At 36.2% G+C, this 27,860-nt stretch overlaps 1 protein-coding gene across 2 annotated transcripts; it reads right to left on the reverse strand.

Annotated features, from left to right (window-relative positions):
* On the reverse strand, positions 1 to 27,860 carry LOC123539601 (U11/U12 small nuclear ribonucleoprotein 48 kDa protein-like). Of its 2 annotated transcripts, none has more exons than XM_045324271.2 (11): positions 27,749 to 27,860; positions 10,012 to 10,168; positions 9,653 to 9,769; positions 8,816 to 8,882; positions 8,066 to 8,119; positions 7,338 to 7,520; positions 5,038 to 5,156; positions 4,259 to 4,341; positions 2,315 to 2,458; positions 1,354 to 1,542; positions 1 to 889 (listed from the first exon to the last, which is right to left on the reverse strand). In XM_045324271.2, the coding sequence occupies exons 2-11, from the start codon at positions 10,162 to 10,164 to the stop codon at positions 760 to 762; spliced, it is 1,239 nt and encodes a 412-aa protein (XP_045180206.2). In that variant the 5' UTR covers positions 10,165 to 10,168; positions 27,749 to 27,860; the 3' UTR covers positions 1 to 759. The 2 variants fall into 2 exon arrangements, with proteins under 2 accessions (XP_045180206.2, XP_053402613.1); XM_053546638.1 differs by having other exon boundaries at positions 10,012 to 10,463; positions 27,749 to 27,848.

The raw sequence follows: 27,860 nt of genomic DNA on the forward strand, positions 1-27,860 counted from the left end.
TTAGCACAGGTCACGTAAACTGTAATAACAATACCACAGGACATTGTAATAACAACAGCAAACTGTGATAACAATCACATAGGACACTTAAATTGTAATAACAATGGCACTTAAGAAATGAGATTTTTTAGGTGTTCATGTGAAATGAAAGACAGAATAGGATCAGCAAAAGCAATTCATGTTTAATTTGCCAATCCTAATCTGTCGTTCATTTCGCATGAACACCAAAAAAAAGCTTTAATTCTTATATTTAAATTATACTTCCTTTCCATTTGTAAACAAGATTATACTATAAACTGCACTCATTTTGTTCCCGGCTAAGTTGTTTCTTTATCTTTTTCCTAACACTGATGTTCAGTGTTCATTCCGAAAGCATTATCTGTTCTTTTTCCCGTCTTCATCACTATAATGTTAATTTTTCTCCTGTTACTCCACATCCTGACATATTTTCATCACTGTTGCTCTTTTCTCTAAAGTATTTCTCCCCTGGTGACCATCATCTCTGCTTGAAAGTATTTCTTCCACTCTCTATGTTCTGTAACACAGTTTACAGATATTTTCACTATCAGCTTTGGCACTTCTCCAATGTACTTAATATGTGTTATGTGCTAAACACGTTTTATTTGAATAACACTTCTATGTATCCGACCTGTGTCATGTGCTAACCATGTCTTGTGTGGTCGACACTGTTATATATCTGACATTTCTCCTGTTCATAAATGTCTTAAATTCCAAGTATTATTTTTCTCTCTCTCTTCATTACTGGTCATTCACTTCACCTGAATCTTCCCTCTTCTCATTATCACTGTCTCTATCTTCACTTTTTCTCTCCTGTTTCTTATGTTTCTTGTGTTTATGTTTGTGCTTCTTGTGCTTTGACTTCTTGGACCTGAAATACGTTACTAATTTGCTAACATTTGATGGTGTTACCAAAGTACTGAAATATAACTATTAACAGTACACTGCTTTGATTACCGGTATATCTGGGAAGTTAACAATACTGATGAATTTCTAATTAACAAATTTTTTTATATGCATTGCATGCAAAAACTTACAGGTTAAGTCATTTCTAAAGAGACTGAAAGTCACACAGTTAGGAAGGAATTGAAATTAATCCTCAAATCCTACTGGAAATTTTTCCAGTAATACTACTTATCAAACTTCTTAGACCCTTGAAATATTATTAATTATTACTTGTAATTTACAGAAATTAATTTTCAGTTTTTGCCACAGCCAGTATTATTGACTTGACAGCAATGCATAGATTACACCTACTAAAACTAAAATCAATGGTAACTCCACTTGTTCATGAAAATTCTATTTCATGGAAATAATTTCACAGTATAGCTTTACCTTTCAGAGCTAAGTGATCTGCTTCTGGATCTATGTTTTCGTTTAGATTTAGATTTTTCAGGTTCGTCACTTCTAGACCTACTTCTACGTCTACTGTCTCGGGTTGATCTACCATCTGTTGAAGTCTGGTCATCTCTCTCGTATCTACTGCTTCTGTCTCTACTCCTTGATCTGCTCCTTCTCGAGGACCTGTAAAAAAAAGTAGCTTCTTCAAGACAGTCTGCCAAAATAGGTAAATAAAATAATGGATTATCTAGGTGTGTTTGAGCCAGAGCCAAGCCAATGTTACAAAAATGAAATTACAGTTTTTCCATCTTCTTTGGGAAGTTGTCATACAAGTGTTGATAACTTGTTAGAAATTTGGGTAAGTTAACTGACCTATTATGTGAGATCTGCCGGATGTAATGTTCAATTGTTCTGTTCATTATTCCCTTCATGTCACAGGCATCTCCTCTATTACACAAGCCATGCATAACAAAACGTGCTTTTGCAAAACAAATGTCTCCAAAATATATACAAATGGGTATCAAAATAAAATTCTATGTAAAATTGTTTCAAAATACCTTGATGAATGACAGAGATATAGCCTGGAGATATGATATGGTCTCCCCAAAGACCCACGATAATGACAGACTATAAATGTCTTTAATTTTGCTAGCAGAATTTGAGCCACGCCATGAGAAAACCAACATATTGCATTTGCAACCAGCATGAATCCAGACCAGCCTGCGCATTTGCGCACTCTGGTCTGGATCCTTGCTGGTCGCAAACACACTATGTTGGTTTTCTCATGGTGCGGCTCATTTCTCCTTTCTGTAAAATCAGATAGGTACCTCTTATATACAGCAAAATGTTGTGCACAACACATCTGAAGCTCTAGCCAGGCATTTGTACACAGTATAACACCAGGGCCTTTTTTAATGTATTCAGAAATACAAACAATATTAAATATGGTACATACCTATTTTGTCTATCTCTACTTCTTGATCTACCATATCTTCTATGCTCTCTCTGCCTGGATCGTTCATCTCTTTCTCCGGGTCTGTAACCTTCCCCATCTTCTGTTTTGATGCTCCTGGAGCCTGTTTCATCCTCATCATGTGACCTGTAAAATTTTATTTTTCTATTTCTTACTTTGTTCCTAAATCTATCAATTGGTTTTCGAAATACTGCAGAAAGGGCCAATATATCTGGATATTCTGTTGAAGAACTTAGGTCTTGCTTGCAACTGTATGTATCATTTTAGATAAGCTGGTTGTCAGATGCAGCCTAGTTATATCATTTATCACCAAAGCAAAAAACTATGGATTGATAGTAGATACTGTTGAGAAACTCGATTGCTTCATACTGTTTGTTTTGAAGCTTTTTTTAAAACAGTATTTCAGTTATATATGGACACACATTATTGTAACCAGTGTTCCTATACCTATCTTGCCCCATCCAAGCATTATTTCAGATATTCAAACTTACAAGTTATGAGAGTATTGGGTTCTTATCTTTTTGACTGACCAAACAGTGTCAGAAATACTTAGTCAAGCAAGTGACCGAGTATTATAGTGGCAATACAGAATCCCATACCGGTGGCAAAGTTTCAATAGTGACCTTGATCTTTGACTGACAAGCACAGGTCATGTGTTGACACATTATGTCATCATGGGGAACATTTCCATGTAGCACTAAGATAATCCATCAATGCGTATAAAAGTGAAACAATTTTTACTTGACCTTAAATAGTGACCTTGACCTCTGAGCTACAAGCGTAAGTCATGTAAGTGCATCATCTACATATTATTTCCCTCTATTCACAACAAAGTTTTTTTTTAACCTAACTTGAATACTTTTTTACTTACTACAGGATCCAGATCTGCAGACAGACGGATGGCATTCTTATAGTCCCCTATGGTGTTCGACTGGTAGGGGACTTATAACCACCAACTAGAAATGTGTCCATGGGACACAGATGCCCCCACTACATGACATTAGTCAGGGGCCAGAACTCCTACAATACTGAATGAATCCGGATGCCAAACCCCAGGTGCACAACTACACATGCTGACCAACATTCCTGTAAACTTTGGTGATTCTAGGTCAAATACTTTTGGGGCTATGCACGACACAACATTAAAATGACCAATTTTTTACGAAGTCAGGGGCCATAACTCCTACATGACTGGATGAATCCGGACGCGAAACCCCAGGTGCACAACTACACATGCTGACCAACATGCCTGTAAAGTTTTGTGACTCTAGGTCATATACTTTTGGAGCTAGGCACGACACAACATTAAAATGACCAATTTTTACAAAGTCAGATGCCATAACTTCTACATGACTGAATGAATCCGGACGCGAAACCCCAGGTGCACAACTACACATGCTGACCAACATTCCTGTAAACTTTGGTGATTCTAGGTCAAATACTTTTGGAGCTATGCGTGACACAACATTAAAATGACCAATTTTTTACTAAGTCAGGGGCCATAACTCCTATATGTCTGGATGAATCCAGACGCGAAACCCCAGGTGCACAACTGCACATGCTGACCAACATGCCTGTAAAGTTTTGTGACTCTAGGTCATATATTTTTGGAGCTAGGCACGACACAACATTAAAATGACCAATTTTTACAAAGTCAGATGCCATAACTTCTACATGACTGAATGGATCCGGACGTGAAACCCCAGCTGCACAACTACACATGCTGACCAACATTCTTGTAAAGTTTTGTGACTCTACGTGAAATACTTTCAGAGCTACGCGCGACACAACATTTTCGGAAGGACGGACGGACAGACGGACGGAAGGACGGAAGGACAAGAGCAAATCTATATGCCCCCCCCCCCCCAAAGTGGAGGCATAAAAAACCAAAATCTCTGAAAACCATAATGGTAACATAAAACTTACATGTGTGGTGGAACCTGTCCAGTCTCACCAACAACAGACTGTGTATACATCTCCATTTGGTTGTTGATGACTTCACGCATTATCTACAACAAAACATACACAGAATTTGGCAATATAGTAACGTCAATCGAAAAAGTACAAAAGACTTGCTGAAACAATCACCATAAGATTTTTTTTCAAAACAGACAAAAACCTGAAAACTAAGTCAAGCATAAATTATCCATGTTCTCTGTTTTCTTCTGTACTTTGCATATATTTATCTTGTCAGCAAGTTTCAATGCCATGAGGAATGCTCTACATTAAATGCAGATCTGTATCTAAAACAAGTCTGCATGACACACCTTAAAATTCATAGGTACTTGTTTGTGTATTTCTTTTTTATTCCATTTTCAGTTCAGGTCATGCGGCAATCTTATATAGGTTGATGAAGACCCAAGAAGCTCCACTGGGTATCATTTCAGATGGGCACCAAGACTGAACCACTAATTTTCTATAGGCCTGCAGGATGGCACTTTTACGATAGCCTTTGAAGACTGAATTCACAGCAGTGAACAGTAAGCAACTAGAAGTCAGCACCCTAAACCACTTTGCCACCGAAGCTCCCTCACTTCAACAAAATTAGTTTTTTACTACAAGACTCCTTACATGTCTGGCCAGTTCATTTTTTGAGCTATCTGTTGTCTATAACTCAGGCTAAAATCAAATCTTTGAAATCTGTTTTCGATGTCACATAATAAAGCACGTATTAAATGGCTTGTCCATAAATACAATTTAAATACCTCAGTGTGAGATTTCTTGGTAATATGGACGTTCTTCGCTCTGTATGTCTGTCTACGTCTTCTGTAATCTCGCAGAGCTGCCATCTCCTCAAACGGGTCTAACTTTCTTTCTTCATTATCTGATACAGAGCAGATACAATCAAATCAGATATATTCACTGTTTGTTGTTTATTTTTACCAGTGTAGTTGGTTGTGTTTAACGTCGCACCGACACAATTATAGGTCATATGGCAACTTTCCAGCTTTGATAGTGGAGGAAGACCCCAGGTGCCCCTCCGTGCATTATTTCATCACAAGCGGGCACCTGGGTAGAACCACCGACCTTCCGTAAGCCAGCTGAATGGCTTCCTCACATAAAGAATTCAACGCCCCGAGTGAGGGTCGAACCCACATCGATGAGGGGCAAGTGATTTGAAGTCAGCGACCTTAACCACTCGGCCAAGGAGGCCCCTATACATTTACATGAATAAGGACATTTAGCATATACAGTCGAGACTGCCTTAACGACCCCCTGAATTTAGCGACTCCCTGTCATATGCGACCCTATTTTATGCTCCGGACGCAATTTACTATTAAAAGAGTCTGAATTAAGCCACCCCCTGCCTTACGCGACAAGCGACTGTGAAATGAGGCTCCCGAATCGATATTTAGACCGTTTTCAGCGACTTTGAGACGCTCCCTCGCAAGATTTTACACGATAGAGTTACCGTTCTTTATCTCGCGTGAAGTTGTTTGAGACGAGAACTTATTTGTTTACAAAAAATGGCTGATGAAAAACATTAAAAAGAACTGTTTTGACATTAGAACAGCGTGTTAAGGCACTTGAATTGCTCGATTAGGGAAAACCAGCGTATAAAGTCGCTGAAGAATTCGGAGTCGGTGCATAAATTAACTTTATTTCTGGTGAAACAAAAATATGACGGTACTTAACAGGAAAAGACGAAATAAACACAGATTAAAGATGCAGTCAATAATCGAATAAATGTCAATGAACAATTAGTACACAAAAATATAATATCATAAACCTCAGTGTGTAAATAGTTCAAATGGAACATTTATATTTTACTGCTCCCCTTTATTTTCTTGCCAGATCATGAGCTTAAATTTGTTTTATCAACATCATACGAATGATGCAAATTATTTGAAATTTATATTTTATCAATATGCAATTAAAGAAATAGTATTTAATCATTTTCCACTCCTACCTTAAAAGAGGCCAATATATAAGTATCCGATATTCATGTACTTTAATTGGAAAAATATATGAAACCAGCGTCATCCTGTTAAGTGAGACTGTTTTAAGAGACTCCCTGTCATATGTGACCTTTTTCGCTGCTTCCCAAAGTCGGTCTCTTAAAACAGTCTCGACTGTATAGTGAATGTTAATTGCTTGCAAAAAATTCTTATTACACAATATCAGAAACTTAATAACTTGTAACTGGGAAATTACTGTGATCAGTTGCACCTTTTCTTTTTGGAAATTTGTACATCAGAATTTTAATTTGTGTATAATTTATAGCATTCTTCAAGTAATGTAACATAATTTGAACTATCAAGACTTAAATCATGCATCATTGAGAATGTAAAACTTACTTTAAGTTAGGCAACATTTTAGGGTGAAACAAGTCAATTTAGCTCCATAACGTTTTGCACATGACATCTCCTAAATATCCAGGGACTGAATTTAACTTTTTCCCCACTAGCAAGTTTTTGCTATTTTTTTCCCACTAGTTAGCAAAATGATGGGTTCCACTAGCAATTACTTAAAAGCTGTTTACGTGCTGAATTTATTAAATTGTTTTGTTGTTGTTTGGTTTCATATAAAAGTTCATGTCCAGACAGACTTGAGACTTTCTGGTTTTGAAAGTACGATACTAACCAAAGTACTAAATGATTCTTTGGACTTTTGGGTGGACGTTGAAGTTTTGAGTTTTTCTCAGGTCACTGCCCATAGAGTTGCTAGCATTTTCGGTCTCCGCGGGCCTTTTTGCACCAAGAAACATGTAATTTTCCTCTCCATTTTCGCAGAACTTTGCAAATTACAGACCAAAATGAAAACAAATATTGCCTAGACCCTTACTTAGATATCCGATAATTATACTTTTGTATAAAGCGACAAGCGTCTAGAAGCAGTCACGTGATTATCGGTAAATTAACTGCCCCAAAGGAGTTTTTAAAGAATGAAACGTGATCGCGAAAATATTCTAGTGCCATTATTTTCTACTCGCATTTTTTTATTCTTACTCGAATTTTGCGAGTTAGCGACCGCTAAATTCGATCCCTGATATCTGTAGCGTTACCTTTCTTAATGAGATCAGCCAGATTTTCTGACACAAGCAGGTCATCTTGTCCAAGTTCCTTCAGTCTATTTGCCTCCTTAGCTCGCTTGACGACGTACTCGGCCACTCCCAATCTGTCTTCACGACTCATCAATACTTGCTCCTCCTCTGCCGTCCGCGGTATCTTCTTGTAGCCATAGAACACTGAAGTAATGTAATCCATTGCACTAAGAAAACTGACAAATGTATTTCCAATGTCATTCCTCAGAATTAGAACTTCATACTATACATTTGCAGATCCATACATATCTTAACAAAGTGATTTTTCGAAACTGTTGTTCCAGACAACCTATTAAACTATATAACTGTTCTATAAGCCAACTGTGGGCTAAACAAAGGTAAGAAACTACAAAATTTTGATAACACTTGGCTTTTTGATTATCCTATAAAAGGGAAGCAACCCATCTGGAACTTAGGTTGAACAGTACTAGATGACAAATTACAGCTGGTTAAAGAGACCTAAATTATCCTTGCATTAATGTATTTTTTTCTTCCAAATTCTGAGATGAGGTTTTTAATGATGCCTGTGTGCTAATTTGTCCAACTTGAATTTCAGAATAACTGAAAGTCTAATAGTCTTGTTTTAGACATTTTACACAGTTGTCTTGTAATGCATGGAAAAAGAATCTTTTATTTTTATTATACCTCTATACACGATATCTTACATCCAAAAGAAGTATGAAACTTACCCGAATGATTTTGTACATGATGATTCCACAATACTGAATTTAAAGTGTCCAAGTCTGAAATAAAAGTTACAGGACAGCATGACATCTTGTATTTAAGTTTGATATACCTAAATAAAAACAGGAATTTATCCCCATTTTCCCCCACTCTAGTATAGACCATTCTAGATGAAACCACCATGTGTGTACTGTGCTCTCGAGAACACAACATTTCCACTCACTTTCATGTGTACCTGTACACATGAAAACTAATTTCAATCATTTCTACATTCTTTGAATGTTTTCAGGAAAATGTTTTTCTTATGTAATATGCAAAAATCTTAACACATGGATACTAAATTATTTTTAGACCAGAGTAAAGATAAACGTCTATCAAGGGACTTATTTCAAATATCAGAGTAACCAGTTTTTTCCCCACTGAATCTGGAATGGGGCCAGGGTCTGAACCATTGGGAAAAAAGTGTTGTTAAACGTCTAAATTGGGAATTGTTAGGTCACATTTTTTTTTAAATGTTACATTTAATTGGAAAAAAATGGTAATAAATGCATTAAGTAAGAAAACTGTCGTGTGTTTCAAATGTTTAAGGTTTCATTGGAACTGCACTGTCTTGGTTGAAAAAGTAAAAGGTATTTTTTTAACTTGAAATTTTAGCTTTGAAATTAAGAAAAAACGTACTATTTGCTATTGGGTTTGGGACCCAATACTGGTCCCGAACTGGCCTGAAAAAACAACAACAAACACTGATAACTTACCTAGTTTTACAGGGTATACACAGGATGCATCCTTGTAGTAAAATGACCTATCTTCTGTTATTTTCTCCTGAAAAATGTACAAGAAATATTCTGACAATCCATTTTTATCTGTTATTGCCAAGTTCTGTTCAAACAAGGTAGCTGTAATGTTTCACTTAAATGACCTTCCTCTTAAGACCAGGACCTATATTACTTCAAGAAGCAACAAGATGTCAAAACTAATCAATTTATCAATAATCAATTCAATTCACAGTTACTGTAGCAAGTGCATTTTCCACCAGACTTTCGAAAGTAAGTTGTCTACAGATTCTCATTTATGTTTTGTTTCGATAGGTTAAAAGACACACAATTTAGACCAAACGAAGAGTCCCATTCCAGATCTAATGGTGGACAATTCCCCCAAGAGTCCATAAGGAAACCTATGTATAACCATAACCCCATCTAAAGTCATCTTGATAGCATCCTCGGCTACTGAACATACAAATCTTTTTAATTACATTACGATCAGACAGACACCAACGCACAAAAGTTTTAATGATTTACATTTTTATAACATTTCAAATGAAAATCATCCAGAATTTAACAGTGAGAAGTAAATTTTCAAATAGACCACACACTGGCTTTAATTTCAACATTTTTTGGTGGTAAAAGTCCCGAGGTGCTCCTTCACGCATGGTTTCAGGCTCAGGAGGGGACCTGGGCAGAACCACCTATCTTGCATAAACCAGCTGGAAAACTCTTACAGGAAAATTCTACACCACAAAGAAGTTTTGACTCCATATCTAACCACATTACATCAGGTCAGAACGACTTCAAATATACCTCTACAATACTTACAGCATCTTCTTTACTGTAGCCTTGACTAACCATTTCACAGATTCGTGTATGCTTTTCCAATGACGACTCTGGCATTCTATGACTACTGTTGTGAGGACACTCGCACTGATTTCTGGGCTACAAATACATAAAGGTCCATGCCAGGATATATTAAAGTTAAGTTTGCTGTAATTCTGACCACTAGTAATACAGAGATAATTAAGCGCTCTTAGAAATAAGAATGTAATATGCCCACTTGTACCTGAAAATCAAAATCAGCAGGGAAAGTCAAAATGCTACCTTCGCTGAGGTTTGCAATAATTTCTTTTAGTGAGTTTCAATGTTATAATAATTAAGATTCAAGATGGAAGTTTTCATACTTGCATAAAATGCTCTGGTGTCCAACCAAGCGTGTCCAGCATTGATGTGATATTTTCCTGACATCTCTCTATGAATTCTCCAAGAGAATCGAGGCATTCTTGACGTGAAGCCATTTCCCTTGAGGAGACACTGGATGTGACAGAGCTGCTCATCTTCCTGCAACAATAAAGAGGTAAACACTTGGGTATTGCCCAGTGATCTTTTTTTGCGGTTAACAAAATACGCCAGAATTTTTGCAATTTAATATAAAAAATTTTGCTTCATTTACAAAATCTTTGGACTGCGTAAACTGTGGCTTCGGACTTCAAACGGTAAATATTTTTCCCGCAGTGAACCCTTTATTGATTTTCAACATTCAAATACAATGTAAAATATCATCCCAGGGAATATTTCTTTTTCGGAATGAATGCCATTTAAAGTACTTGATATTTGCTGTAAAAGGAAATCTTCACTGAAAAAAAAAAAAAAAAAATACACAGTCAATATACAAAAGTATATACGGAATGAATGACGTGATTACCAGGGGTGTTCGGAAAGTTTCGAAAAAAGTGCTGTAACATTCTTATTTTTTAATATTTTTACACAATTCTTTAAACATATACCTTTTACTCATTCTCAGAAGCAAATTTACAAAATTAAAAATAACACGCTAATTATTATTACCGTAGGTTAGGTAAACGTGAGTGGGGCAACTAAATATATAAATATATAAATAATTGCAGAAAGTCTATGTCGTAATGTCGGACACAATACACATGTCAAATTTACTCAAAATATTCTCCAGAGTACTTCACACACTTCTCGTGTCTGTGAACCCAAGGTTAAAAGAAGCTGTTGAAGTTTTCTGTTGGTATTCTCCTGATACACTCCCAAACAATAACTGGCACATCTTCGACGCCACTGAAACGCAAGCCTCTCAATTCTTCTTGATGTTGGAGCTTGTCAGCAAATTCTATCTTCACCATGAGAACGCAATACCCCATACGTCTGTCGTTACCAAGACAACATTAGCTGGGTTAGATATTAAAACTATACCACATTCCCCGTACTCTCCAGACCTAGCACCATGTGACTTTTGGCTTTTCCCAACCATCAAGAACGAATTGAGAGACTCGCGTTTCGATGACGTCGAAGACCTGGTTGTTCGGGAGTGTATCAAGAGAATATCTGGGGAAGATAATTATCATCCCCCCAGGGACATGGACTGGATATTGCCGTGCAAGATAAAACAAGGAGCTGCGTTCAATAAACGCTTGATGCCCCCTGTGACAGTGGTCAAATTTAACAATAGTTTGTACTAGCTGAAATTAGCTAGTGTCCTTTTTGATCACTAGCTAAAATGAAAAGCTACCGGCTAAAGTTAATAATATTTAATTACTCTTAATATTTTACTGGCCAAAACTTACTAATTGATCTCTGTAAGTAGCCAGTCACAAACAAAAATATTTTCTGTTAGCTTAAAATAGCTTGTGCCATTTTTTGTTGAACAAGAAAATATCATAAACATAAATGATAACATTACTTTCATGGAGAAAAATGTGTACCTTCAAAACAATTAAACTTTATTAAAGCTCTGAAGAAATTTTGCTTGTTAAATAATTGACTAGCTGAAATTAGCTAGTACATTTCAAACCCACTAGCTTTTTCAAAATTCCACTAGCATTTAGCTTGTATGCTTATTTAAATTTGAACCCTGCGGTGGCATCCTTGTCTATACATAGCAACCCAAGTCCAAAACGAGGTCAGGTGATGTCTGAAGATGAGGAATGGTCACAGGTTACATCTGCATGAGTATCAAGTCATTCTAGTTAGGGGTATTGATGCTAGACGAAACGGTCCCATTTGGTTAACCTCGTTCTGACGGACAGACGAACGGGCAGGGCAATCACTATATGCCTCCCACATCAGTAGATGCCGGGGGCATGAAAATGAGACACCACTACTCTGAATAGTGATTGTCTTTTCTTAGTCCAAAATAATAGGACGTTTCGGGACAGCATGACAACTTTTGACTGTCGCGGTCTCAGTCACGTCCAAACAATCTGCATATTTCTGTTAGGAAATCCCCAAAGAAATCCGTTTGGGAACGTTTTCTGGTACATTTACAAAGTATTTGTAATTATTACATCTATGAAAATAAATTATGTCGACATGAAAGCATCCCTTGCTGACATTTTATGAATGTATATTTTGTGTTTTGTTTCTGCAATTTAGTGAAATCGGCAATCTACTATTTATTGAAACTGGTGTTAGGGTATATACTGGAGATCTCCTCACACCTGTCACTTCATATTTTCGCAGACTTGTCTCATTTAAAATTTTGAATTAATTTCAACCCATTTGAAGTTTCTACATGAATATTAATTTATTAAAGCAAGCAAGTCTGACCAGTATATTATAACTTTTTTGGATTTTTTAATGTCTTCGTTTTCTTAACAGTAAAATGCAGATACCTATAAGGCTTAGAGGGATGACAACTAAAAAATGTCAGATCATAAAATAGTCATCTCGATAAGCCAAATGCATGTGCGTGTGTTCGGGTTTAACGTCTTTTTCAACAATTTTTCAGTCAAATAAACGACGGTGACTACTTGTAGCAGTAAGCACAATGCCCAACTTTATAGTGCTGCCTCACTGGAATATCATGCCATAGACACGTGACATGATACCCCACCCAGTCACATTATACTGACACCAGGCTGACCAGTCCTAGCACTACCCTCTTAATGCTGAGCGCCAAGCGAGGAAGCTACTAGTACCATTTTTTACGTCTTTGATACGACGCGGCCGGGGAACCCACAACCTCCCGCACTCGAAGCAGACGCTCTACCACTAGGCTACCGAGTAAGGCTATAATGATAGTGCCATATATGGTATTACAGTTCTTTCTAGCTACATATAGTTTGATTTAGCTAGGTATAGCTAGCTTTCGACTTTCCTGTTAGGGTGGGGTGTTTTGGGTAATCTGAATATATGTGGCACATACCAAGCATGTGAAGTCAGTATGAACACATCTGCGGATGTCTCAATTGTTTTTTGTACTTTTAGCATGTGTAATATTGAGTTCTGCTCAACCCGGAGCTAGAGGGCGTGGACGGTTTCCACTACTGCCCATGAACAGCATCAATTATCAAAGGAAGGGTCTAGCTGTCTGGAACACAGGCTAGGCGTTTGGTTACCGGACAACTAGCAAATCATAGGGGGATTTTCTAGCCGTCCAGTAACAGATTTCCAAATAAATAAATAATGATTTTATACAGTTTTAATGTTATTTACTTAAGATATGGGATAGTTATCTGCAAACAAAATTTTGTGTGAATACATACTGAAGATTTACAATAAATCACTGCATTAATCAGCCGATAAAATGGAAGTTTGCCGAAATCAATAATGGCGAGATCGCCGTGACGTCACTCATTAAAATCTGTTCATCTGATGGCTTATATTTTCGGAATAATTAAATTTTAACAATGTTTTCACTGGATTTTCAAAATTAAACAGTTTTGAAATAGATTCTACTTACAATTTTCTTATTTAGTATTCAAATATTTTTTAATGAATAACTGTTTCAAATGACATTTAATTTCAATAGCGGCAGTGTAAAGTTCAAAACTTTTAGTAAAACAGTAGTTAAGCGTTTATAATTAATCTATTTAAATAATGTCAAAATTAAATAACGAATTGCTTGTTTTATAAGCTTTATCACAGAGTCTGAAATTCTATCAATAAGAGCATAGAAATCTATCTTTACAAAAAATACCCCCTATATATATAAAACAAGAAACGCGGCAATGCCACGAAACCAGGTTTTCAACACTTTTCATAAGAATAAACAAGAGTGCCAGAATATCACAATATACGCCCGTCAAAGCAAATTTCTTTACTCTAGCACCTGTATTTGCAGATGTAATTTTAATTTTGTGGTTGTTTAGTAATCACTGTAATTCTTTTGTTTTTCTAAGTCCACAAAAAAACTCCTTACCAGGTAGAGATACCTTAAAATACACCTAAAATTAGAAAGTAACAACTATATTGTATCACAGAATAGTGGTCTTGGTTTTTCCCTACAGTCAATTATAAAAAAGTTACAATATAAGTTATTTATAGTAACAACTAAGGGAAGTTAATCCTAAAAAAAAAAAAAAAAAAAAAAAAAAAAAAAAAAAAAAAATTGTAAGTCCACACAGAAATCCTTACCAGGTAGAGATTGGTCAAAATACACCTCAAAATTGGATGTAACATGCATGTTGTACTACAGAAAAGTGATCTCGATTTTTCCTTACGTCTAGTAATGAAAAAGTTACAATATAAGCTATTTATAGTAACAACAAATGGAAGTAATTCTAAAGGGGACTGGGCAAGACACTTCGTCTCATGATGGTGTATAATTGTGCCAAGTTACATCAAAATCCCTCTATGCATGAAGAAGATATGCTCCGAACAAAGTTTTCATTCTTGTATCCTTTGACCTCTAAGTGTGACCTTGACCTTAGACCTAGGGACCTGGTTCTTGCGCATGACACTCCGTCTCATGATGGTGAACAATTGTGCCAACTTTCATCAAAATCCCTCCATGCATGTAGAAGATATGCTAACCCTAACCCTAACCCTATTTTTAGTAACAATGACCTTGACCTTGATCCCAGAAACCCCAAAATCAATCCCAAGCTACAACTTTATATAAGTTTTCTATACACCAAGTTTCATCATGATAGCTCATTCCTAAGTTAAGTTATTGACCGGAAACCCTTTTTCTATTTTAAGTAACAGTGACCTTGACCCCAGAAACCCCAAAATCAATCCCAGCCTTTGTCTTGATATAAGCTACATACCTACCAAGTTTTATTCAAATATCTTTACCGAAACAAAAGTTATTGACCGGAAACCCTTTTTCTATTTTAAGTAACAGTGACCTTGACCTTGACCCCAGAAACCCCAAAATCAATCCCAGCCTTTGTCTTGATATAAGCTACATACATACCAGGTTTTATTCAAATATCTTTACCGAAACAAAAGTTATTGACCGGAAACACCAGTTTGACGCCGCCGCCACCACCCACCCGCCCGACCGACATCTACCCCAATCTAATAACTCTGGTTTAATAAACACCAGGAATGAAACGTCAAAAACCCAGGGTCCCCTGAAAATACGCAAGGAACACAGGGTGATCGCAATTTAACAAGCGTGGTGAAGAAATAACACTAAAATACACCTACCACACTCGACAGTATTCAAATCTGATACACTTTACGAGAGTAATCAGACATTTTCTGAGATTTTCCGGCGCTGTAATTGTTGCTGAAAATCTCAGAAAACCTCAGAAAATGTCCGATTACTCTTGTAAAGTGTATCAGATTTGAATGCTGTCGAGTATTTTTTGTAAAGATAGACTTCTATGGTCTTATTGATAGAATTTCAGACTCCTGTGGCTTTATATTCTTCAAAACAAATATATTTTGTGTTTTTAAGAATTAAAGTTTTGGCTGTTAGAAAAACATCACTTTTACAAAATAGCATGGACGTTCGGCAAACAATGTTTTATCATTTCTAAAAATAGAATATCAACGGATTTGTATACAAACACGATCTCATTCGTTTTATTGACTGAAAACTCAGATAAGTATTGATATCTTAAGTAAATAACATTTAAATCTATATAAAATCATTACTAAATCATTCGGAAATCTATTACCGGACGGCTAGAAAATCCCCTGAGGATTTGCTAGTCGTCCGGTAACCAGACGGCTAGAACGCAGGCTAGGCGTCCGGTTACCGGACGGTTAGACACTTCTATTATCAAACCAAGCCTGCAACCGATGTAACTCATTGCAGACTTGGAGTGGTCTTCTGCGCATGCCCGCAAGTGATTATTAATTGTAGCACACGGCAAAAATATGCATATTTTTGCATGTCTGCATGCATTTAGTGTACAATATGCATAAAATACTGACTAAAGGTTAGGGTTAGTATCACCATGGTTACAAAATATATACATTTAAGATATTTTAGTTCAAATTTAGTTAATCCAGTATGTACCAGAGTCTGTAATTTATACTGGCGCTCCAAGTCTGCATTGAGTCACAGTCACAGGGGTTTGGCTCATGCCTAGGTCCATTTCTGTTTCGATGCAGTTTTCTCGCGTTTGCTAACATGCATGTAAGAAAATTTGGTACCATCGTGCGCAGAATTTAAGATGTCACGGCTGAGATAGTTTAGCATTATTACAATACACAGTCGGTATTGAAATTGTGTTTCCAATACATGTGCTCATTAGATAAATCCTCAATATCTATGTGAAAATAAGGGATGTGTTTTGTATGATTTCAACACTGTGAGTTGCTCTAATTACTGACAAATGACTGAAACAATAGGAATTCGTACGAGAGATGGACAAACAAAACGACAGTGAGGTAACAATATATTCTTTTATTGTTTTAATGTACGAGTTGTAAGCTACAATAAAGAATACCCATTTTATAAAAATCAAACTGGAAGTTAGAAATAACAGAAAAAAATTAATTAGGTCACGAGTCATCATATACCTGTCAAAATTTGTCATTAGTTTTCACGAGCTGTCAAAATTACTTTTATCTCTCTATTCTGCAAATGCATTGTTTTTGATAGTATCTTGGACGGATATTGTAGTGTGCAACTTACTTGACATTCCACATTAATATTTGTGCTTGAAATTGCTTTGTTGAGCTCACCGACGTCACATACGAATGTCTATTGTTTTAGTTTACTGTCTGTTATAAAGGTATCAAATCTCAATATTAAGATATAAGAACTGTTCCTTTCTGATAGACAATGGAAACTATTTGGTTGAATCATAATATAACAGTTTTTGGAAACTGAATATTCTTTGGTTTTTTGTTATTCACCGGAAATTCAAAAAGTGACATCACCTTAATAGACAACAAATGGCATAATATATTCATTCAAAGATCTTCCATAGGGAAGTAGATATAATAATTCATTAAAAATCACTCTTTTATTGAATTTTCGTCCACCTGGCCTTTATCAAAACATGAAAAGTCATTGATACAGCTATGTAACATCCATATTATAATACTTGTTTTGTCTCATGGTTGCAATGTTAAATATAACACATAAATTGAGTGACAGACACGTGAAATAATACGGGAAGTGACGTTACGTCGTTTGACGTCGTGTTTACAGGCAATGACGTCACGTCATTGAGACAAAAGAAGTATTATAATATGGATGTTACATAGCTGTATCAATGACTTTTCATGTTTTGATAAAGGCCAGGTGGCCGAAAATTCAATAAAAGAGTGATTTTTAATGGCATAATATAGTTTTAGAAAATATCTATTTAGAAAAAATACATCAAGCGAAAAACCGAAGGGACATAGAACTTTGTTCTAGGTGAAGTGATTTCCCTTGTGTTTTTCTTATGGCAGTGGCTACGATTACGGTACCGTAATCCTAACCTCCGGTTCTAGGATTACGGAAGTTCCGTATTCCTAGACAACCCTATGAGGATAGGCTAGGATTACGGAAGTATTTTAAGAAGCATAAAGTGTATGTTAGAACACGCATAAATGATGTTGTAAACTTACTTATTTCACTTAATTTTTCATTCCTGCCTTATTATTTCGTGTTATCTATCCACCGTTTTGGGTTAGTATAATCTTAATGGCAGCGTGCGGAAATACATTAGAAATATGAGTGTCAAAGTTAGATTTAAAAAAAATTCTGTACTTTGAATTTTATGATTTATAACCATATTGTATGTTATTAAAGACCATTTGTGTTGACTTGATGAAAAAACAAGAGGGCCAAGATGGCCCTAGGTCGCTCACCTGATAAACATACCATAACAGTGTAAACATGTTTGACATAGTGATTTCATGGAAACAAATATTCTGACCAGTTTTCATTAAGATTGGATCAAAAATGTGGTCTCTTAAGTGTAAACAAGCATTTTCTTCAATTTGACCTAGTGACCTAGTTTTTGAGCTAAGATGACCTATATTCGAATTTGACCTAGATTTGATGAAGGCAATCATTCTGACAAAATTTCATCAACCTCGATTAAAAAATACAGCCTCTATCGCATACAAAACTTTTTTCTTTGATTTGACCTAGTGACCTAGTTTTTGATCCCCGATGACCCATATTCAAACTTGACCTAGATTTTATCAAGGCAATAATTCTGACCAAAATTCATGAAGATCAATTAAAAAATACAGCCTCTATCGCATACACATGGTTTTTCTTTGATTTGACCTAGTGACCTAGTTTTTTACCTAAGATGACCCATTTTCAATACTGGCCTAGATTTCATCAAGGTTATCATTCTGACAAAATTTCATGAAGATCAGTTGAAAAATACAGCCTCTATCGCATACACAAGGGTTTTCTTTGATTTGACCTAGTGACCTACTTTTTAACCCCAGATAACCCATTTTCGAACTCGGCATAGATTTCATCAAGGTAATCATTCTGACCAAAATTCATGAAGATAAAATGAAAAATACAGCCTCTATCGCATACACAAGGTTTTTCCTTGATTTGACCTAGTGACCTAGTTTTTGACCCCGGGGGACCCATTTTCGAACTTGGTCTAGATTTCATCAAGGTAATCATTCTGACAAAATTTCATGAAGATCAATTGAAAAATACAGCCTCTATCGCATACACAAGGTTTTTCCTTGATTTGACCTAGTGACCTAGTTTTTGACCCCAGATGACCCATTTTCGAACTCGGCCTAGATTTCATCAAGGTAATCATTCTGACCAAAATTCATGAAAATAAAATGAAAAATACAGCCTCTATCGCATACACAAGGTTTTTCCTTGATTTGACCTAGTGACCTAGTTTTTAACCCCAGGTGACCCATTTTCGAACTTGGCCTAGAATTCATCAAGGTAATCATTCTGACAAAATTTCATGAAGATCAATTGAAAAATACAGCCTCTATCGCATACACAATGTTTTTCCTTGATATGACCTAGTGACCTAGTTTTTGACCCCAGATGACCCATTTTCGAACTCAGCCTAGATTTCATCAAGGTAATCATTCTGACCAAATTTCATGGAGATCAGTTGAAAAATACAGTCTCTATCGCATACACAAGCTAAATGTTGACGGACAGACGAAAGACAGACAGACGCCGGACATTGAGTGATCAGAAAAACTCATCTGAGCATTGCTCAGGTGAGCTAAAAATATGGCAGTTAGGGTCTGTACACAATTTAACACAAATAGATAAATGTACTTTGTTCTAAAACATGACAATTTTAATGTCTATAACGTGACAAATTATAAACTCAAAGAGAATGTAAATTTATGGGAAAAATATAGGTAGACATGAACCATTTGTGCTTTCTTAAAAGGACTGGAATTCAGAAATGATTAAAAACATACATCTATCTAAACTACTGGTAACATAACTAACTTTTTGGTAAAACTATAACATAGTGATGGTATATGTAACACTTCTTTCACGCAAAAGTTACAACCTTAAATATTTTAATACTTAACAATGAAACATTCAACAATGACCTTTGGTCAACCAGTCAAAACAGCCATAACAGATTAAGTTATCATGTGCTGGAAACAACAAGTTTTAATAAATATTAACATAAAATGAGCCGCACCATGAGAAAAAAACAACATGGTGTGTTTGCGACCAGCATGGATCCAGACCAGCCTGCACATCTGCACAGTCTGGTCAGGATCCATGCTGTTCACACTAACAGTTTCTGTAATTGCAATAGGCTTTGAAAGAGAACAGCATGGATCCCGACCAGACTGCGCGGATGCTTAATGTTGGTTTTCACATGGCGCTGCTCAAATAGTAACATATAATGATATATTTAGAAAGTACCTTCACTCCAACATGTAACATCTGCTAAACTAGAGAGGTCACAAGGTTTTTCTATTTTTATACCTACTGGCCTAGTTTTTGACTGCACGTGACCCAGTTTCGAAACTGACCTAGATATCATCAAGGTGAACATTCAGATCAATTTTCATGAAGATCCATTGAAAAATATGGCCTCTAGAGAGGTCAAAAGATTTTAATAATTTTAGACCTACTGACCTAGTTTTTGACCGCAATTGACCCAGTTTCAAACTTGACCTAGATATCATCAAGATGAACATTCAGACCAACTTTCATACAGATCCCATGAAAAGTATAGCCTCTAGAGAGGTCACAACGTTTTTTTTATTATTTGACCTACTGACCTAGTTTTTTAAGGCACGTGACCCAGTTTCAAACTTGACCTAGATATCATCAAGGTGAACATTCTGACCAGTTTTTATGGAGATCCATTCACAAGTATGGCCTCTAGAGAGGTCACAAGGTTTTTCTATTTTTAGACCTACTGACCTAGTTTTTGACCGCACATGACCCTGTTTCGAACTTGACCTAGATATCATCAAGATGAACATTCAGAACAACTTTCATACAGATCCCATGAAAAATATGGTCTTTAGAGAGGTCACAAGGTTTTTCTATTATTTGACCTACTGACCTAGTTTTTGAAGGCACGTGACCCACTTTCGAAATTGACCTAAATATCATCAAGAAGAACATTCAGACCAACTTTCATACAGATCCCGTGAAAAATATGGCCTCTAGAGAGGTCACAAGGTTTTTCTATTATTTGACCTACTGACCTAGTTTTTGACAGCACGTGACCCACTTTCGAGCTTGACCTAGATATCATCAAGGTGAACATTCTGACCAATTTTCATGAAGATCTCATGAAATATATGGCCTCTAGAGAGGTCACAAGGTTTTTCTATTTTTAGACCTACTGACCTAGTTTTTGACCGAACGTGACCCAGTTTCGAACTTGACCTAGATATCATCAAGATGAACATTCAGACCAACTTTCATACAGATCCCATGAAAAATGTGGCCTTTAGAGAGGTCACAAGGTTTTTCTATTATTTGACCTACTGACCTAGTTTTTGATGGCACGTGACCCAGTTTCGAACTTGACCTAGATATCATGAAGATGAAGGCTCTGACCAATTTTCATGAAGATCTTGTGAAATATATGGCCTCTAGAGAGGTCACAAGGTTTTTCTATTTTTAGACCTACTGACCTAGTTTTTGAAGGCACGTACCCCAGTTTCGAACTTGACCTAGATATCATCAAGGTGAACATTCTGACCAATTTTCATGAAGATCTTGTGAAATATATGGCCTCTAGAGAGGTCACAAGGTTTTTCTATTTTTAGACCTACTGACCTAGTTTTTGAAGGCACGTGACCCAGTTTCGAACTTCACCTAGATATCATCAAGATGAACATTCTGACCAACTTTCATAAAGATCCCATGAAAAATGTGACCTCTAGAGCGGTCACAAGCAAAAGTTTACGGACGGACGCACGCACGCACGGACGCACGCACGGACGGACGACGGACGACGGACACCGCGCGATCACAAAAGCTCACCTTGTCACTTTGTGACAGGTGAGCTAAAAAATGCAGGTATATACGAAACATAGATAATTCTATAATAATTCCACGCACTGCCATGAAGATTATACTAACCCAAAACGGCCGATCAATAGCACGAAATATTAGTGAAATTAAGTGAAATGAGTAAGTTTACAATCAGGCCTCGACCTTAACTTTTTTCAGCAGTTGCCAGGAGGTCCACCAACTGCTAAAATCTAGTAGACCTGCTCAGACTTTAGTGGACCTCCAATTCTATCACATAAATTTTGATGTTGTAGACGTCATAACTTCATATGACTCAAAGCAACAGGACTTATTTCTAAAATAATTAAAAATGGAAGACAGTAGCAATCTGTTATCCAGAAAAATAATTATTTCTGAAAAGTGTCCCAAAATATGGACACAGTAATCATCATCCTCCCGACCCGTGTTGAAAGTGAAAACAAAAACATCAACAATTATCGGTAATAATTCTGATGATAAACTAAGTAATTGGCCTTGTTTTCATCTTCAATTAACACCCTCTCAAAGAGCTGCAAGAAGTGTGTCGGTTATTGTGGCATCTGAAGCGGAGATCAAAGCGGTATAGTTTCCCCGAGATTGTCATGGCATTACGTCATGTTTTCGCGCCATGTGACACATCACTGTCTAATCGTACTTTCTCAATTCCTTTAATTGTTGAGAAGAAATCAGTAAAAAAGTTCTTTCTTTAATTTTTTAAAAGCGAATGTGCAATATCCCGAATAAACTGACATGCAAATGTATCAAACCGTGAACGATGATAGTGGATGTCCTACCTCTGTGACCTATTTGCCCTCAAGAAATTTACATTACTGTTTGAGAAGAATATCTAACAAAGTGTTGTGTCAAAAAATACATGTACAAAGAATCATTTAAAACTTATTAAAAACCGCAACGACATCATACTGCTTTATTTTAAAATCACATTTCTATTTACGTTCATTAGGTCACGTAACCTATTCTGCCACGCTAACAGAAATCTGTTTGCCAAAAATCGTTTTACTCCATGTATTTAAATTGCTGCCGCTTTTTCATTATTTAAGATTTTTTAATTGTGTTTTTTGTACTTTCTGGTCAAAAGTCTGAATTTTATTCCCATAGCATGTACCGTTTATTTACTTTAAGAAAGAAATAAATAATCAAGATCGCGCTGTTTGAAATTTTACAGAACATTATATGAAAATTTGATCGTTTTTAAAGAATTTTGCCTACACTCCTGTCGATATCTTATTAAAATTGTTATAGAATTCAAACTGTATTAGTTCTCAAGCGGTGTTGAAAATTTAAAGCGATTATATTAAAAAATGAATGCACTACGCGCGTTTTTTGTGTCAAAAGTAACCGCGATGTAAATTAGACATTACGATAGGGCGCACGTGCTTGTGGAATGGAAAATTACCAGCATGACGTTTTGATATTTTTACGATTCGCGGGTAAATTCCAGTCAATCCAGGTAATTTTGCCTGATGTAATTTCTCAATTTGGTAAATACCACGTAAAAACCACTCGCCCGATCGGTGGAGTAGTCCATTCGTGCTGTCCTGACTTTAACTCGCCAATGCTTATAACGGTAGAATGCCGTACTTAAGGCAAAATCAACTTTCGTTTTGTGAATTCTTTGATATGGGTACGATTTTCCCCCCTATTTGTTTACTCTTAAGGGTTTTATTTTATTTGCAGACCGTGACTGAAAATTGGTTGAGCGTCGGTCTACCCAACTTTTGATAGTTAGTGGACCTGCCAATATTTTGGTTGCGTCGGTCCAACGGTCCACCGCTAAGGTCGAGGCCTGACAATGTCATTTATGCATGTCCTAACATAAATTTGATGCCTCTTAAATACTTCTGTAATCCTAGCCTATTCTCATAGGGTTGTCTAGGAATACGGAACTTCCGTAATCCTACAACCAGAGGCTAGGATTACGGTACCATAATTGTAGCCACTGCCTTTTCTTATAGTGAGCTCGAAGAGCAGGCCCAAAGGGCCTGCTCGAGAATCGAGCTTTACGGTAACGCAAGTATACTTTCACACTTGGTGGTGGATTTGAAAAGTTTCGTCGGAAGTTTTAAAAAAGCGCACCCTAGCGGACTGGTGCTCACAGGAAGTACTTCTTTCCGGAGTGAATACAGAAATTCATTCAATTGCTAAAAATTATTCATCACTCAACAATAATAAAAGAATGATTTCCAGCTGTTTGAAAAAAAAATATTATTTGCATTTAAAATAGCAATGCAAACTCCGCTAGGCGGCGCTGGCGTAGTGTTTTTCCCGTACTATTTTTGGCTGACCTCATTTTTGGTATCATTTCTTACGGTCGATTTCGCTTATAAAACATGCAAAAAGCTGGGAACCACTGTGCCATATATGGAGAAAAAAGAAGTCCGCAGCGGGAAATGGTACCTCTTTGTAAATTATTGCGCAAAAACATAAACAAATCATTATATAAAGTTTTCATCAAGTCGGAAATTTGTGAAAACGGTGCCTTTCGCGGAAATTTCTGGCTTTAGGAGGTATATCGATCATTGTTCTACTTAAAAAAACATAGTTTCCCAACGGAAACCACCGTAAAAAAGTAGTATTTTGTCATTTTCTGAAGCCTGTGCAGATAGCCACGAACGGCAACTCTTCATGTTCCGAACGTAAAACGCGCACCTGCTACTGACACCGGTGCGATTAATTTCATAACATTGAATCGAGTTTGCAGTATTTTATACCATTCAGAATTAGTTGTAAGTGTTTTTACTGGAGTTGTAAATGCAAGTGTACATAAATTACAAATGCAAGTAGAAATTAACAAAGTAAACGAGAGAATGCAACAAAATCACGGGTAGAAATTGTCGAGTTGTTTCGTCACCATAAACTTTCGTTCCCATTATGTAACAACTACGCCGTAGTAAATATTTACGTTTTTTACAGCTTAAACAGTTATAACAACGCATAATACATGGAAGACTATTTAAAATGTTAAATATATCATGTTTTTTACATTTAATTTTACCTTTTTCAGTGACAATAAATTGAAAAAATGTTGTTCCCTATCCACATCCCGGCCCAGTTTCATAACACTCTCACTTCAGTGACTGCATGACTCTGTCTAGTATGTGTTATATCATGAATCTACCATTTATGAAGTAAATTTGTGAAATTTACTGAATGTTATGACAAAATAATAAGGTTCCATTAATGTCAAATTGTTAAAATCTTTATCGACTGTTGAAGGGAAAAATATATTAAGAAATGCTAGAATCAAAATATAGCATGACATAAAGCCATATTAGAATAATCAGTAATACATAATTTTAGTCATTACATTTTCAGCGCTGTTCAACTTGTTCTAGTTGAGTTTTTAATACAATCATTTTGTTCATGTTACAAAGCATGCATTTTCCATCAGTTCCAGTTAAAACAATTCTTACAGTCAAACCTGTGCTAAATACCACCCCAGAACAATAGCTTCTTTCCAGAAAGACCACTCTGAAAGTCTCGCTGAATATTACTCTTCAGTAAGTTATACTGCATACACAATATATACAACAGCCTGGCTCTTTTAGTAGTTCCCAGGGTGGTCTTTAAAGACAGGTTTGACTGTAAATACATTGGATAAGATTATAATTTTCTCAAGAGTTACTAAATTAACCCCTCTATTGAAAACTGGACTTAAAAACTTAGTTTTGGCTGTGATTGTTTCATCAGATTTTCACACATAAAAAACACCATAATTTCATATAATTTCCTATGATATTTATTGATAATGCAGCAAATAAAACCTGATCTTAGACAATATTCCAATGAAAACAACATTCAATAGTTAGTTATAGAGTAACTTTTTTATGCCCCTGGCATCTACTGATGCGGGAGGCATATAGTGATTGTCCGTCCGTCCGTCCGTACGAGGTTAACCAAATTGGACCGTTTCGTCTAGCATCAATACCCCTTATTAGAATGACTTGATACTAATGCAGATGTAACCTGTGAACATTCCTCATCTTCAGACATCACCTGACCTCAGTCTGACCTTGACCTTGACCTCATTTTGGACTTGGGTTACTCAGGAAGGTCTAATACGGGGAGTAGAAACTCCTGTAAATCAATACATTTATCTGTATTATGCTGTCGTCCATACCTGTAAATATCGACCAGTCATTAGCGATCGATATTTTGTTTTCTCCACTATCGATTAGCGTGTAATTAGCATATTACCTCATGTTAATCATGGAGCTATAACACTTATTGTTCAAAGGGTTTACCAGTCACATGTTAAGTGGCGATAATTAGATGATCAGAGATTGATCTAAAGGGATTCTGAAGCAAAAACAGCATGCGACTGCATGTGGTGATATGCTTAATTATTATGAATTAACTCGAGCTCACTTCCCTGAAGAAATATTTTACCACATAACTTCAAATCTTTATCAAAGGGCCGATTTTTGTTGGATTTGAATAAAAAATATGGAAAATAACAGAAAGCTGACACTTTTCTTAATCTTGTAGAGCCATAATTATAATTATTGTTTATAATGTCAGATTTCTACATACAGAAACAAACATTCTTCTTGAACGTAGGGAATGTTTCAAACGAAATTGTTGTTTAAACTCCAAAAATTAGTTTAATAAATTTAATCTTAAAACTGATGTGTGAAAAATACAATGTTTTTAAATTAAAATAACAAATTTCTTTTAAAAAAAAAAGGCCGACAACGAAGTTACAATTAGTATTCCGAACTTTTAGATAAAACTGCAGAAATCTAGGTTTAACACGCATTTAAATGGTGAAGAACAGAGCAATATCATAAACAAATATTTTCAGGCAACAGTTTACAGTTTTGACTTGCTATTTTCATTAAAATATGTCCTAATTTTTTTGTTCTAAATACTCTGAATCAACAAGGCAAATATCATGTAAAAAACAACATCTTTCTCTCTGGGTAAGACAAGTCTGGAGTTTCACAGGGCGAAAAGTAACATTAATGTAGATATTTTCCATTTAAAAACAGATGCAGGCAATAACTTCATGTCAGAACTTTTGTTTTCAACAAAAAATTCAACAAATGCTTTCCCAGATTTTCACTGAAAGGACGAGTTAAACTGTAAGGCGTAAGTGTTTGAGTAATAGCAGAATAACCTACGGCATTAGCTTCGATTGGACAACAGCATAATCTAAGATAAATGCCGGTTTCCAGTCCCCGTATCAGTTGTTCCAGGGTTACTTTATATGGGCCATCTCTTGGTTAACCAAATGGGACCGTTTCGTCTAGCATTAATACCGTTTACAAGAATGAATTGATACTAAAACAGATGAAACCTGTGACCATTCCTCATCTTCAAACATCACCTGACCTCAGTTTGACCTTGACCTCGTTTTGGACTTCGGTTACTTTGTATCGACAAGGATGCCACTGGGGGCATCAAGTGTTTATTGAACGTAGCTCCTTGTTTGGGATTTACTTGAATGTTTGTGGCCTACTGAAAACACGTTGTCTGATACACTATATTTGTGACCGGAATACGACCAAGGAATAACAGAAAAGGCCTAGGTATATAGACTTTTAGTGCTCTCTTATACTATATATACTACTGGGGTCAAGTATGATCATTTTTGTGTCAGATTTTTAAATAAATGTCATTGTTTTGGTATCAGGTTGTTATTCGGGCTAAAATTTTGAAAAACGGCTTTATGAGCCTTAAAACGCCCATATTTGCATGTATATATTTTTTCTAAGTATTGTGGTAACTCTTTTTTTTCACTTCCATGTTGTTCTGGGGTACAAACTCTTATGAAAAAATTACATTTTAAGTGTAAAAGTCTGGTTTATAAAAATCTCATTGCATTGCTATTTAAAAGATCAAGCATCGGCCAGAAAATGGAAAAATGTCATTAATAAGCAGAAAGAAACGGGAACGCCGTAATGATGTCACCGTGACACCGGCTTCCCATAAATTTTGCAAAGTATGATATTCACTATTATAGGTATGGTGACACTAAATGTAGACTTTTTCATGTGAATAGGTTCTCCTGAAATTCTTGTGAGTAGTGAATAGTTTCTTTGTGACAAATAAATGAGATGCATAATATTTTTAGCTAAATCCGATTTCTTTGAGCTCGCTTTGAGGCTTTGCCTTATTTCATATTAGGGTTGGGCCTGGACCTAGGTATGAAGCAAACCCCTGTGGTCACAGTCGCCTGCAACATTTTCGTTTTTGTTGCGTTGAGCGACCTGTGGAGTTTCCAGTTTTTCTATTTTATGCTCCACTCATTCGTTCTGTACCTGGGAGGTGACTGTACGAGTGTGAAAACAAATGAGGTGTTCGTAACATGGACAGATAACTATTTGCTGTTACACTGCTCTTGTAGACATTTTCCCGCGAATTAACCGTAAC

Source organism: Mercenaria mercenaria, chromosome 1, assembly GCF_021730395.1.
Source record: "Mercenaria mercenaria strain notata chromosome 1, MADL_Memer_1, whole genome shotgun sequence".
Classification (NCBI taxonomy): Eukaryota; Metazoa; Mollusca; class Bivalvia; order Venerida; family Veneridae; genus Mercenaria; species Mercenaria mercenaria.